Raw genomic sequence first — 13,229 nt, forward strand, 5'->3', positions numbered from 1 at the left:
ACAATGAATGACAGCTTCAGTGCAGTATCAACAATATATAGAATAAACAATATACATATGTGCAATGAGCTACATTGTCCCATTATCCACATGTAATTAGACACTGCAGTTGTACTCTGTTGAGCTATGAAACAAAAGCAAGGCTATAAAAAGTACATGCTATAATCCACATATTGTGAGAAATGATGGATAGGCTGGTTAAGGTGTTATCAAACTCATTATGTCACAATCACCAATACCTCTCAAAGGACATAATTTCACCGATACCCACCCAAAGAACAAAATATCACCAATAACTCCCAGCCCCCCTAAGATAACATTTTACCAATACCCCCCCATGTCATAATTCTCTTCAGCAACAGAATAAAGAAAGACCAACAAATTTAAGTCATAACAAGACAGTGTATGTCAGATTGATGGAATGGTACATTTGTTTTATTTTTTATTGCTTGTTTTTACTTTGTATTATATTCAATAATAAAAAAAAGTCGGGGGGTGGGGGGTGGTCTGGACGCCATAACTGTAGGACGTGTCTAATACTAGCTCCGACATCGCGCCCTCCCAGACTACAGTTTTAGAGCTCTCAACCCCCAATTTAACCACAAAAATAGTGGGAAATTAAGCAGCACACCTTTGTGGTGACTATTACTGCTCTCAGGCTCAGTTTTTTATTATTATTATTATTAATTTTTATTTATAGGGCGCCACAAAGTATCCGTAGCGCCGTACAAGGACAAACAATGGCACAGTACAAGGTGAAACAGCACAGTACAAGTAACAGTAAGCACTATAACTCTGGGGGCTCAGGCACAGCATGAAAGAGAGGGAGGGAGGGAAAAAGTGAGTACAGGCAGGTAACTATGGCCCAAGAGGGTGGGCACGGATGACAGGTTGAGAGTCACTGAGGGGAGCGGAGAGAAGCGAGAGGGGACAGAGGGCAGAGGGACTGAGAGGAGGTGAGCTGAGTAGCTGGAGAGCGCAGTTAAAAGTGATGGAAACAGAAGGTAGGAGAGCCCTGCTCAAAGGAGCGAACAATCTAAAGGAAGGGAAAGACAGACAGACACATGGATGAGACAGAGAGATGGGAGGAAGGGGGAGAAGGGAAGAAGGGATGAGAAAGAGAGGTAGCCGACCGATGGGAGTTTAGGCATGAGTTCTGGAAGGCTTTAAGGAAAAGGTGGGTTTTTAATGTTCGTTTGAAAGAGGACAGATTAGGGGAAGTTCTGATGGAGCGGGGGAGCTTGTTCCAATGGAGGGGAGCGGCGCGGGAGAAGTCTTGGATACGTGTGTGAGAGGAGGTAATCAGAGGGGAAGAGAGGCGACGATCGTTGGACGATCGCAGTGAGCGGGAGGGAGTGTGAATAGAGATAAGGTTAGAGATGTAGGGAGCAGTGGAGTTGGCGAGGGCCTTGTAAGTCAGCTTAAGTTTTGGAGCTCTATTCACCGGATCAGCATACCGGCCTATCTTCCTGCCAAATGAACTGCGCCTGGACTTGGGCCCCAGGCCGTCTGCCATACCAACAAAATCCTGGTATACCTCTTGAAAAACATTTATTTTGACTCATCTGTTCCAATAAAAAAGTTTCTATTTACAGGGACAAGGAAGACACCAACTGTACAGCCGACGGCTTCATCTGACCTGCAGCGGCTGCTCTGAAGGGCTCCATCCAACACCGACCCCAAGGGTTTGACCCCATAGAAAATCTTTTCTGGAGCCACTCTACGTGGAGAGTGGTCGCGGTACCTAATAATAATATATTCAATCCGAGCATCAGCCTGTCCCCGGATTGCCTCCACAGTGTCCCCAGAGACACTACCACCGTTAAACCAGCAACTCACCTGATCTCTCCCGCAGCGAGGGACTTCTGCACTCAGTGGACTTCATCAGGTCGCGGAGCTCCCTTCCTGCCTGGGCGCTGTGGATCCCTGTACGGCTGCATCGAACTTGTATAATCCTACTGAAACCAATACATACTGAAGAGGGTGCTTCTCTCTGCCCACGTCATCCAACATACACCCGGCTTGTGAAGAGAGTATCCCTCAATTCACACTGCCCCAGTGATTTGACTGAGACATCTTTGCATCGATGGACTGTGCTATGATACCGATAGACAGTGAGTATCCTTCTTTGGTTGGTCATCTCAGGCCTCTGCCAGATTTAAAAAATTGAATGAACAGATCAGATTTCTCAGATTGCTCTCTGTACGGGACTCTGCTGCCACCACGTGGCCATTGCTAAAATCTCAACTCTCTGATACCACTTCTGATTAATTATTCTTTGTGGCACAATAACGTATTGAATCACATTCCTGTAACTCTGAAGTGAGTAAACAAATGTAAACCCGAAGCGAGCTGTGGTACTGTAAGGGCTCTGATGACCGGAGTACTCCAACAATCTATATTTCTGTGACCAGACACCCTTCTCTACTTCCCCCCTCCGTCTAAAGTACAGATGAAAACTCAGGAAGGAGGGATAAATTATCCACAAAAGCTATGTAGTGAAAGGCTATCACAAATCCAAAACTACAACCCCCCCCCCCCCCCCAAAAAAGAAAATAAAAATAAAATCGGCACAAGATATCCGCTAAAAACAAGAGACACGCTACAGGAGGTACAGCACCTATATTTATTGTCACCTCTAAGAAAGTGACGATTTTCTCGTCACCAGTTGTCCAACCTCACACTGCAAGTCCTTGCTCTCCTTCAGACATAGACATAGATCCTACAGTTCAAGCCGCTATTACTAACCTAGCACTTGATATAAAACTTACTGTCAAGCAAGAAGTTAAGAAACCTATTGTCCAAATCAAATCAGAAATAGCAGCCCTACGAGAACTAATACTCTTGCATCGAAAACCGATGACATCTGTCGTACACAAGTGACTTGGAACGAAAACTAGCTCTGCTTCGTACTGAGATGGATTCTGTGAAAGAGAAACAAGAAGACCAAGAGAATAGGTCATGGCGAAATAATTTGAGGATTTGCCATGTACCAGAATCTGTAACAAATTCTTCCCTGCCTGACTTCCACTCTGGCCTCTTCAAACACCTGCTCCCAGGCATAGCAGACTGAGAAATTCTGATGGATCGCGCACACCGGGCCCTTAGAGTCAGACCGGCTGCCGTTGAAAGGCCACGAGACATCATAGTCCGCCTTCATTATTATCAAACGAAAGAAAAATTACTTAATGCAGTCAGATCCAAAGAGACGACTGACTCAAGATATGCAACTTCAGATATTTCAGGATTGGGCACCCTCTACTATCCAGAAACGTAGAGACGTTCAGTCAGCAACATGAATACTCAGTCAACACAATTTCCGATATCAATGGGGATTTCCATTCCAACTACAAGTGTTTGCTGGGAATTCTGTCCTATATTCCAACCCTGAGAGCACTAGTATTTGTATTTTTCTGCCATGAGAATTAGCAATGGAGCTCTCCTTTTTGTGTGTTATACATATAACACAGTAGAACTTGACTGCAGAATTACACCAACGCTGACAGCACTAGTATTTGTATTTTTCTGCAATGAGGATTAGCAATGGAGCACTGTAGACTTTCTTGAACACTGCTACCCCCTCCTCTGTCAATTCTATCTACTTGGCTGACCAACTGCTCTACACAGTGTGCTACCCGTTCTGTGTTTCTCTTTCAAATGGCGCTGGATCACTGTGGAGAGCAGTACTTATAGATTCCAAAACTCGCAAGATCCGAGATCCGACGACATAACGATGACGTTTTGCCTCGTTTTTGATTCCGATAAAGCACGAAAGGGCTCGGTACTCGGATGCACTAAGTTCGGGTGTGTTTGGATCCAGAGGAACCGAGCCTGAGCATCTCTAATTCTTACACACATGGTGGAATATTGTGGCAGACAAATATAGGCTGCGTATATTAAGGGTGTGTAAAAATAATTGTGAATTAGACACAGGAGGAGATGCAGATACGCCTTTCTAGAGCCATGCGCGTGCTGGGGCAATTATTTGCGTTGATATCAACAGTACTATCTAGCCCCTTCTGACTGGCTGTCTGCAGATTGACCTCCAGCTGATAGTACTTCTAATACAGGCGCAATGCTAATTAATGATCAATGAATTAAATTAGTGGACGTCTATTCTCATCACTTGTCATTTCCATTCTGATTGCTGCAGGAAATGTCTTTCTCAATACATTTGTTTAACAGGATAAGCAACTGAGGTGTAAAATTTACTTCTATTTATATATGGTAAATGCAACTTTCACTTTTCTTAATTAGATATTATTTTCTCTTGTGTATCTGACCGCATTACTCTCTTTGAACTAGAGATGCTCATGCTCGGTATTCTGAAAACCAAGCCCACATGAAGTTAGGGGATCAGAGTACGCTCGCGAACCGGATCGTTACTTTGCGCGTCCTCTGATTTGTATCGAGGCAAAACGTTGTTGTTGCGTTGTCGGATCTCGCGGGTTTTGGATTTCATAAGTACCTCCCTCCCCAGGAGATCCAGTGACATTGCTCAGTGCCGTTGCTCACACAGAAACAGGGGTAGCAGTGTTCTTGTCACTCTCCAGTCTCCAGTGATATTGCTCAGTGCCATTGCTCACACAGAAACAGGGGTAACAGTGTTCTTGTCACTCTCTAATCTCCAGTGACATTGCTATGCTTAAGCTATGACTTCTATCTTTAGCCCCATCGTTCTAAGTGATTAATGAAGGAACAGGGAAGCAGCTGAGAAGCAATTAAGAGTAAAAATGTCCTAAGTGAGAACAGTGGGGAATCACAAAAAGGAAAATAAAGAAGTGATAGGATATAAAGCAGGATGACAAGTAAGAGGAACAGGGGAGAACATGGCACAGGGGGGTAGATGAGAATGTCAGGGGAGAAGATTGCGCAGGGGGAGTAGATGAGAGGGACAGGGGAGAAGGTGGTGCAAGTGGTAGATGAGAGGGACAGGGGAGAAGATAGCGCAGGGGTGTAGATGAAAAGGACAGATGAGAAGATGGCGCAGGGGGGTGATGAGAAGGACAGGGGAGAAGATAGCACAGAGGGGGTGTAGATGACAAGGACAGGGGAGAAGGTAGCGCAGGTGGTAGATGAGAGGGACAGGGGAGAAGGTGGCGCAGGGGGGTAGATGCGAGTGACAGGGGAGAAGGTGGTTCAGGGGGTAAATGAGAGGGACAGGGGAGAAGATGGCAGGGAGTGTAGATGAGAGGGACAGGGGAGAAGGTGGCAGGGAGTGTAGATGAGAGGGACAGGGGAGAAGGTGGCACAGGGGGTAGATGAGAGGGACAGGGGAGAAGATGGCAGGGAGTGTAGATGAGAGGGACAGGGGAGAAGGTGGCACAGGGGGTAGATGAGAGGGACAGGGGAGAAGATGGCAGGGAGTGTAGATGAGAGGGACAGGGGAGAAGGTGGCACAGGGGGTAGATGAGAGGGATAGGGGAGAAGATGGCAGGGAGTGTAGATGACAAGGACAGGGGAGAAGGTGGCGCAGGTGGTAGATGAGAGGGACAGGGGAGAAGGTGGCGCAGGGGGGTAGATGCGAGAGACAGGGGAGAAGGTGGTGCAAGGGGTAAATGAGAGGGACAGGGGAGAAGATGGCAGGGAGTGTAGATGAGAGGGACAGGGGAGAAGGTGGCACAGGGGGTAGATGAGAGGGACAGGGGAGAAGATGGCAGGGAGTGTAGATGAGAGGGACAGGGGAGAAGGTGGCAGGGAGTGTAAATGAGAGGGACAGGGGAGAAGGTGGCACAGGGGGTACAATGATGATTCAAGCAGCGCTGGAGCGTTCTTCATCACACGTACCAGGAGCTGGTTTACGTATCCCTCCAGGTCCTGCACGCAGCTCTCCAGCTGCTGTAGACGGCCCACCTTCTCTTCATCTTCTGTGCCTCGCTGTATCAGGAGTTTTATTAAGTCCTCCTGACTTAAATGTTGGTATTTGGAGGGCGGCTCTGGAGGGCACAGATGGTCTTCCTCCATAATCTTGTGGTGCTCTATCAGCTCCTCCATCTCCTTGTTGTGTTCTTCCTCCATCATCTGGTGGTGCTCTGCTGACCATTTCTATTTCTTCTTGATGTTTCTAGGTCTTCTCCATCTGTCTGCATGCCACCTTTTTTTAATCTCTCTGTGGGGGTGGTCTAGGTGTGTATTCTTCGCAGTATATGTGGCTGCCATTCACACATAGAAATGCGGGATCCGGCTCGGTGCTCTTTTTTGCGCCTTACTGTGTCCCACATCCTCCTAAATTTACTCTTTTGCTCTCTCTGAGTCTCTGAGAATGCGATTGTCGACGCATAAATAATTCAAAAAATATAAATATTTGAAAAAGCAAAGGTTATCTTTATTCTTACAAATTGCATATGCAATTGGCTTGTATTCATCATGAAACAGGCAATATCCTCTATGTAAGACAGAAGTTATATAGAAGTAACACCACCCCTCTTACATACGTCACTAACCACTTCACATACTAAAGAATATACCTTATAAGGACAAAGTTGGTTATATATAATCTCTACAACCTCATTATAGTATATATATTTCTATGCCTAAGCAGGTCAAAGGGCATATGTGACCTCTTACACTCTTCTCTCTATATAGCTTGACAGCTGTTGACCATTTTAACATCCTATGAATAGATGCCCTATTGTAGGGTATAACATAGAAAAAGATTTTAACAGAATACAGAAAACCATATGACCATACAGATTTTATACATCAATATTGTTTTATCCAACATATATTTGTACCATAATTTTTCCATTACAACGATGATGACTGTTAGCAGAGTTATTCAGCAGCTTCTGATTGGCTGATTCTGCATTGACCCCTCCAGCTGATGGTACTTAATTGGTTAGCATTGGGGCTAATATATATATATATATATATATATATATATATATATATATATATGTGTATATATATATATATATATATATATATATATAGTGAAAAGTGTGCAAACAGATGGCTCCTCACACAGGTTTCAGCTAAAACCACTTAACGTTAATCTCCCTAGGTTACCCCATTACCACCCTCTACACAGCTAACACAAGACAACAACCCTCTGACCAACATTGCTGTGTGACAGATCACACAGCCCACTCAATATTTTTACCTTTGCATTCTAACTGGACCAGTGTGGAATATGATGTAGCACGTGCCCTTGTGTTTCCAACTCCCATTGTCCCATAGATTGTAAGCTAGTGAGCAGGGCCCTCTCACCTCTCTGTCTGTATGTATTACCCAGTATTGTTTTATTACTGTTTGTTCAGTGTACAGTTGTACAGTGCTACGGAGTTTGCTAGCGCTATATAAATAAATGATAATGATGATGATATCAACCAAACAACTCTGAATTACAAATGACATATCAATTAATAAATAACATTAATTTATAAATGTTATGATTCCTAGCAAATTCAGGAAGCGGCAACAGAAGTTTAAAGTACAATTTCTTTATTTAGGCTTAGTAGGGACCAGGCAGAGGTCCTAACTATAGATCAATTATCAGCGGTCTTCTAATCAGCGGTCTTCTAATCAGCGGTCTTCTAATCAGCGGGCTTCTTCTCTCTACATTGATGTTTCCAGCAGCTCTGGAGCGTTGTTCATCACGCGTAGCAGGAGCTGGTTCAGATGTTCCTCCAGCTCCTGCACGCGGTTCTCCAGCTGGTGTAGATGGGCCTTCTTCTCTTCATCTTCTCTTTCTCGCTGCTTGATTAGTGTTATCAGCGCCTCCTTACTTAGATGATTATAATTGGAGGCCGGTTCTAGAGGGGACAGATGTTCTTCCTCCTCCATGTCATTGATGTCATCTACCACTATCATCTCCTGGGGATCTGCTGGCAGGTCCTCCTTCTTGCTGTTGTTCAGTGTTGTTCTTCCTACCTGCCACCATTTTTTTTGCCTGCGGGGTGTCCATGGCTTATATCTTTCACAATAAATATGGGTGCCGTTAATACACGTGAATTCTGGGTTCGGCGTGTTGTTCTGTTTGCCCCTTAAGGCCTCCCACATCCTCCGTAAACGGCTTTTCCTCACACTCACACTCTCCATGTCTTTTTGCTCAATATCTAACCCAGCAGCAGGAGTGGTGACCTTTATATACAGGGGGCTGCATTGTTGCATGTGGCTATTATGATGCATTGTACTGATGTCATCTCTATACCTCACCTGGCAGTGAGGCTGAATACACAGCTCCTGGATATAATACACAGAGTACAGCAAGGCCATATTCACATAAGTGCAACACAATTGTATATGGAGGCATTTTAGGATGTATTTTTTGTGGGTGCTGGAGGCTGGTGAATGTGATGATGACTGTTAGCAGCGCTATTCAGCAGCTTCTGATTGGCTGATTCTGTATTGACCCCTCCAGCTGATGGTACTTAATTCGTTAGCATTGGGGCTAATATATATATATATATATATATATATATATATATATATATATATATATATATATATATATGTATATATAATGAAAAGTGTGCAAACAGATGGCTCCTCACACAGGTTTCAGCTGAACCACTTAACATTAATATCCCTAGGTTACCCCATTATCACCCTCTACACAGCTAACACAAGACAACAACCCTCTGACCAACACTGCTGTGTGACTGATCACACAGCCCACTCAGTACTTTTACCTTTGCATTCTAGTTGTTCCAATGTGCAATATGATGTAGCACGTGCCCTTGTTTTCAAACTCCCATTGTCCCATAGATTGTAAGCTTGTGAGCAGGGCCCTCTTACCTCTCTATCTGTATGTATTACCCAGTATTGTCTTATTAATGTTTGTTCAGTGTACAGTTGTACAGTGCTACGGAGTTTGCTAGCGCTATATAAATAAATGATAATGATGATGATATCAACCAAACAACTCTGAATTACAAATGACACATCAATTAATAAATAACATTAATTTATAAATGTTATGATTCCTAGCAAATTCAGGAAGCGGCAACAGAAATTTAAAGTACAATTTCTTTATTTAGACTTATTAGGGACCAGGCAGAGGTCCTAACTATAGATCAATTATCAGCGGTCTTCTAATCAGCGGTCTTCTAATCAGCGGGCTTCTTCTCTCTACATTGATGTTTCCAGCAGCTCTGGAGCGTTGTTCATCATGCGTAGCAGGAGCTGGTTCAGATGTTCCTCCAGCTCCTGCACGCGGTTCTCCAGCTGGTGTAGATGGGCCTTCTTCTCTTCATCTTCTCTTTCTCGCTGCTTGATTAGTGTTATCAGCTCCTCCTTACTTAGGTGATTATACTTGGAGGCCGGTTCTGGAGGGGACAGATGTTCTTCCTCCTCCATGTCATTGATGTCATCTACCGCTATCATCTCCTGGGGATCTGCTGGCAGGTCCTCCTTCTTGCTGTTGTTCAGTGTTGTTCTTCCTACCTGCCACCATTTTTTTTGCCTGCTGGGTGTCCATGGCTTATATCTTTCGCAATAAATATGGGTGCCGTTAATACACGTGAATTCTGGGTTCGGCGTTTTGTTCTGTTTGCCCCTTAAGGCCTCCCACATCCTCCGTAAACGGCTTTTCCTCACACCCACACTCTCCATGTCTTTTTGCTCAATATCTAACCCAGCAGCAGGAGTGGTGACCTTTATATACAGGGGGCTGCATTGTTGCATGTGGCTATTATGATGCATTGTACTGATGTCATCTCTATACCTCACCAGGCAGTGAGGCTGAATACACAGCTCCTGGATATATTATACAGAGTACAGCAAGGCCATATTCACATAAGTGCAACACAATAGTATATGGAGGCATTTTAGGATGTATTTTTTGTGGATGCTGGAGGCTGGTGAATGTGATGATGACTGTTAGCAGCGCTATTCAGCAGCTTCTGATTGGCTGATTCTGTATTGACCCCTCCAGCTAATGGTACTTAATTCCTTAGCATTGGGGCTAATATATATATATAATGAAAAGCGTGCAAACAGATGGCTCCTCACACAGGTTTCAGCTGAACCACTTAACGTTAATATCCCTAGGTTACCCCATTATCACCCTCTACACAGCTAACACAAGACAACAACCCTCTGACCAACATTGCTGTGTGACTGATCACACAGCCCACTCAATACTTTTACCTTTACATTCTAACTGGTCCAATGTGCAATATGATGTAGCACGTGTCCTTGTTTTCAAACTCCCATTGTCCCATAGATTGTAAGCTTGTGAGCAGGTCCCTCTCACCTCTCTGTCTGTATGTATTACCCAGTATTGTCTTATTAATGTTTGTTCAGTGTACAGTTAACTGTACAGTGCTACGGAGTTTGCTGGCGCTATATAAATAAATGTTGATAATGATGATATCAACCAAACAACTCTGAATTACAAATGACACATCAATTAATAAATAACATTAATTTATAAATGTTAGGATTCCTAGCAAATTCAGGAAGCGGCAACAGAAGTTTAAAGTACAATTTCTTTATTTAGACTTATTAGGGACCAGGCAGAGGTCCTAACTATAGATCAATTATCAGCGGTCTTCTAATCAGCGGTCTTCTAATCAGCGGTCTTCTAATCAGCTGTCTTCTAATCAGCGGCCTTCTTCTCTCTACATTGATGTTTCCAGCAGCTCTGGAGCGTTGTTCATCACGCGTAGCAGGAGCTGGTTGAGATGTTCCTCCAGCTCCTGCACGCGGTTCTCCAGCTGGTGTAGATGGGCCTTCTTCTCTTCATCTTCTCTTTCTCGCTGCTTGATTAGTGTTATCAGCTCCTCCTTACTTAGATGATTATACTTGGAGGCCGGTTCTGGAGGGGACAGATGTTCTTCCTCCTCCATGTCATTGATGTCATCTACCGCTATCATCTCCTGGGGATCTGCTGGCAGGTCCTCCTTCTTGCTGTTGTTCAGTGTTGTTCTTCCTACCTGCCACCATTTTTTTTGCCTGCGGGGTGTCCATGGCTTATATCTTTCGCAATAAATATGGGTGCCGTTAATACACGTGAATTCTGGGTTCGGCGTGTTGTTCTGTTTGCCCCTTAAGGCCTCCCACATCCTCCGTAAACGGCTTTTCCTCACACCCACACTCTCCATGTCTTTTTGCTCAATATCTAAACCAGCAGCAGGAGTGGTGACCTTTATATACAGGGGGCTGCATTGTTGCATGTGGCTATTATGATGCATTGTACTGATGTCATCTCTATACCTCACCAGGCAGTGAGGCTGAATACACAGCTCCTGGATATATTATACAGAGTACAGCAAGGCCATATTCACATAAGTGCAACACAATAGTATATGGAGGCATTTTAGGATGTATTTTTTGTGGGTGCTGGAGGCTGGTGAATGTGATGATGACTGTTAGCAGCGCTATTCAGCAGCTTCTGATTGGCTGATTCTGTATTGACCCCTCCAGCTGATGGTACTTAATTTGTTAGCATTGGGGCTAATATATATATGTATATACAATGAAAAGCGTGCAAACAGATGGCTCCTCACACAGGTTTCAGCTGAACCACTTAACGTTAATATCCCTAGGTTACCCCATTATCACCCTCTACACAGCTAACACAAGACAACAACCCTCTGACCAACATTGCTGTGTGACTGATCACACAGCCCACTCAATACTTTTACCTTTGTATTCTAGTTGGACCAATGTGCAATATGATGTAGCACGTGCCCTTGTTTTCAAACTCCCATTGTCCCATAGATTGTAAGCTTGTGAGCAGGGCCCTCTCACCTCTCTGTCTGTATGTATTACCCAGTATTGTTTTATTAATGTTTGTTCCCAATTGAAAAGCGCTACGGAATTTGCTGGCGCTATATAAATAAATGTTGATGATGATGATATCAACCAAACAACTCTGAATCACAAATGACACATCAATTAATAAATAGCATTTATTTATAAATATTATGATTCCTAGCGAATTCAGGAAGCAGCAACAGAAGTTTAAAGTACAATGTATTTATTTAGGCGAAGTAGGGACCAGGCAGAGGTCAAGCTTAAACCAGGATACAGGCCGAAGTCAGGGAAACGAGAGGTCAAGCGTAATCCGGTATCCAGGCCGAGGTCATAACGGGAGATCAATCAATCAGCGGTCTTCTATCTACAATGATGATTCAAGCAGCGCTGGAGCGTTGTTAAGAACACGTAGCAGGAGCTGGTTTACGTATCCCTCCAGCTCCTGCACGCGGTTCTCCAGCTGCTGTAGACGGCCCACCTTCTCTTCACCTTCTCTGTCTCGTTGAATCATTAGTTTTATTAAGTCCTCCTTACTTAAGTGATGGAATTTGGAGGGCGGTTCTGTAGGGCACAGATGGTCTTCCTGTAATGTCTGTTTCTGATGTTCTGAATCCAAGACATTGCAATGCTCTTCCTTCCTGGACCTTGGTGTTCTCCAGCTTGGTGTTCTCCAGCATGGAAACCTCATTTTCTTCCTTTCTCTGCGTGGCCTTGGTATATATTTATCAGAGTAGATGTGGCTCCCATTAATGCACAGAAAGTTGGGATCTGGCTCGGTGTTTCTACTCCTAAGGGTCTCCCATATTCTCCTCCACCAACTTTTGCTCTCAGTACTTCTCTCCATCGCTGCTCAATATCTAAACCAGCAGCAGGAGTGGTGACCTTTATATACAGGGGGCTGCATTGTTGCATGTGGCTATTATGATGCATTGTACTGCTTTGTGATGTCATCTCTAGACCTCACCTGGCAGTGAGACTGAATACACAGCTCCTGGATATATTATACAGAGTACAGCAAGGCCATATTCACATAAGTGCAACACAATTGGATATGGAGGCATTTTAGGACACATTTTTTGTGGGTGCTGGAGGCCGGTGAATGTGATGATGTCTGTTAGCAGCGCTATTCAGCAGCTTCTGATTGGCTGATTCTGTATTGACCCCTCCAGCTGATGGTACTTAATTCGTTAGCATTGGGGCTAATATATATATATATATATATATATATATATATATATATATGTATATATAATGAAAAGCGTGCAAACAGATGGCTCCTCACACAGGTTTCAGCTGAACCACTTAACGTTAGTCTCCCTAGGTTACCCCATTATCACCCTCTACACAGCTAACACAAGACAACAACCCTCTGACCAACATTGCTGTGTGACTTATCACACAGCCCACTCAATACTTTAACCTTTACATTCTAGTTGGACCAATGTGCAATATGATGTAGCACGTGCCCTTGTGCTTCCAACTCCCTTTGTCCCATAGATTGTAAGCTTGTGAGCAGGGCCCTCTCA

General features: G+C 44.1%; 2 protein-coding genes across 2 annotated transcripts in view; both read right to left on the reverse strand.

Moving 5' to 3' along the window:
• The window catches only part of LOC142098470 (NXPE family member 4-like), a 38,569-nt gene extending 32,551 nt beyond the window's left edge, over window positions 1–6,018 (reverse strand). Inside the window, exons 1-3 of the mRNA XM_075181316.1 lie at window positions 5,788–6,018; window positions 3,026–3,154; window positions 2,772–2,924 (exon numbers count right to left, since the gene is read on the reverse strand). Coding sequence (XP_075037417.1) covers window positions 2,772–2,924; window positions 3,026–3,154; window positions 5,788–6,018 — 513 coding nt within the window. The remainder of the gene's footprint in view (window positions 1–2,771; window positions 2,925–3,025; window positions 3,155–5,787) is intronic.
• LOC142097386 (NXPE family member 4-like) overlaps window positions 1–13,229 on the reverse strand; it is a 175,505-nt gene that overhangs the window by 135,751 nt on the left and 26,525 nt on the right. The window lies entirely within an intron of this gene.

The sequence above is a fragment of the Mixophyes fleayi genome, chromosome 7 (genome assembly GCF_038048845.1).
Source record: "Mixophyes fleayi isolate aMixFle1 chromosome 7, aMixFle1.hap1, whole genome shotgun sequence".
NCBI classification, from domain to species: domain Eukaryota; kingdom Metazoa; phylum Chordata; class Amphibia; order Anura; family Limnodynastidae; genus Mixophyes; species Mixophyes fleayi.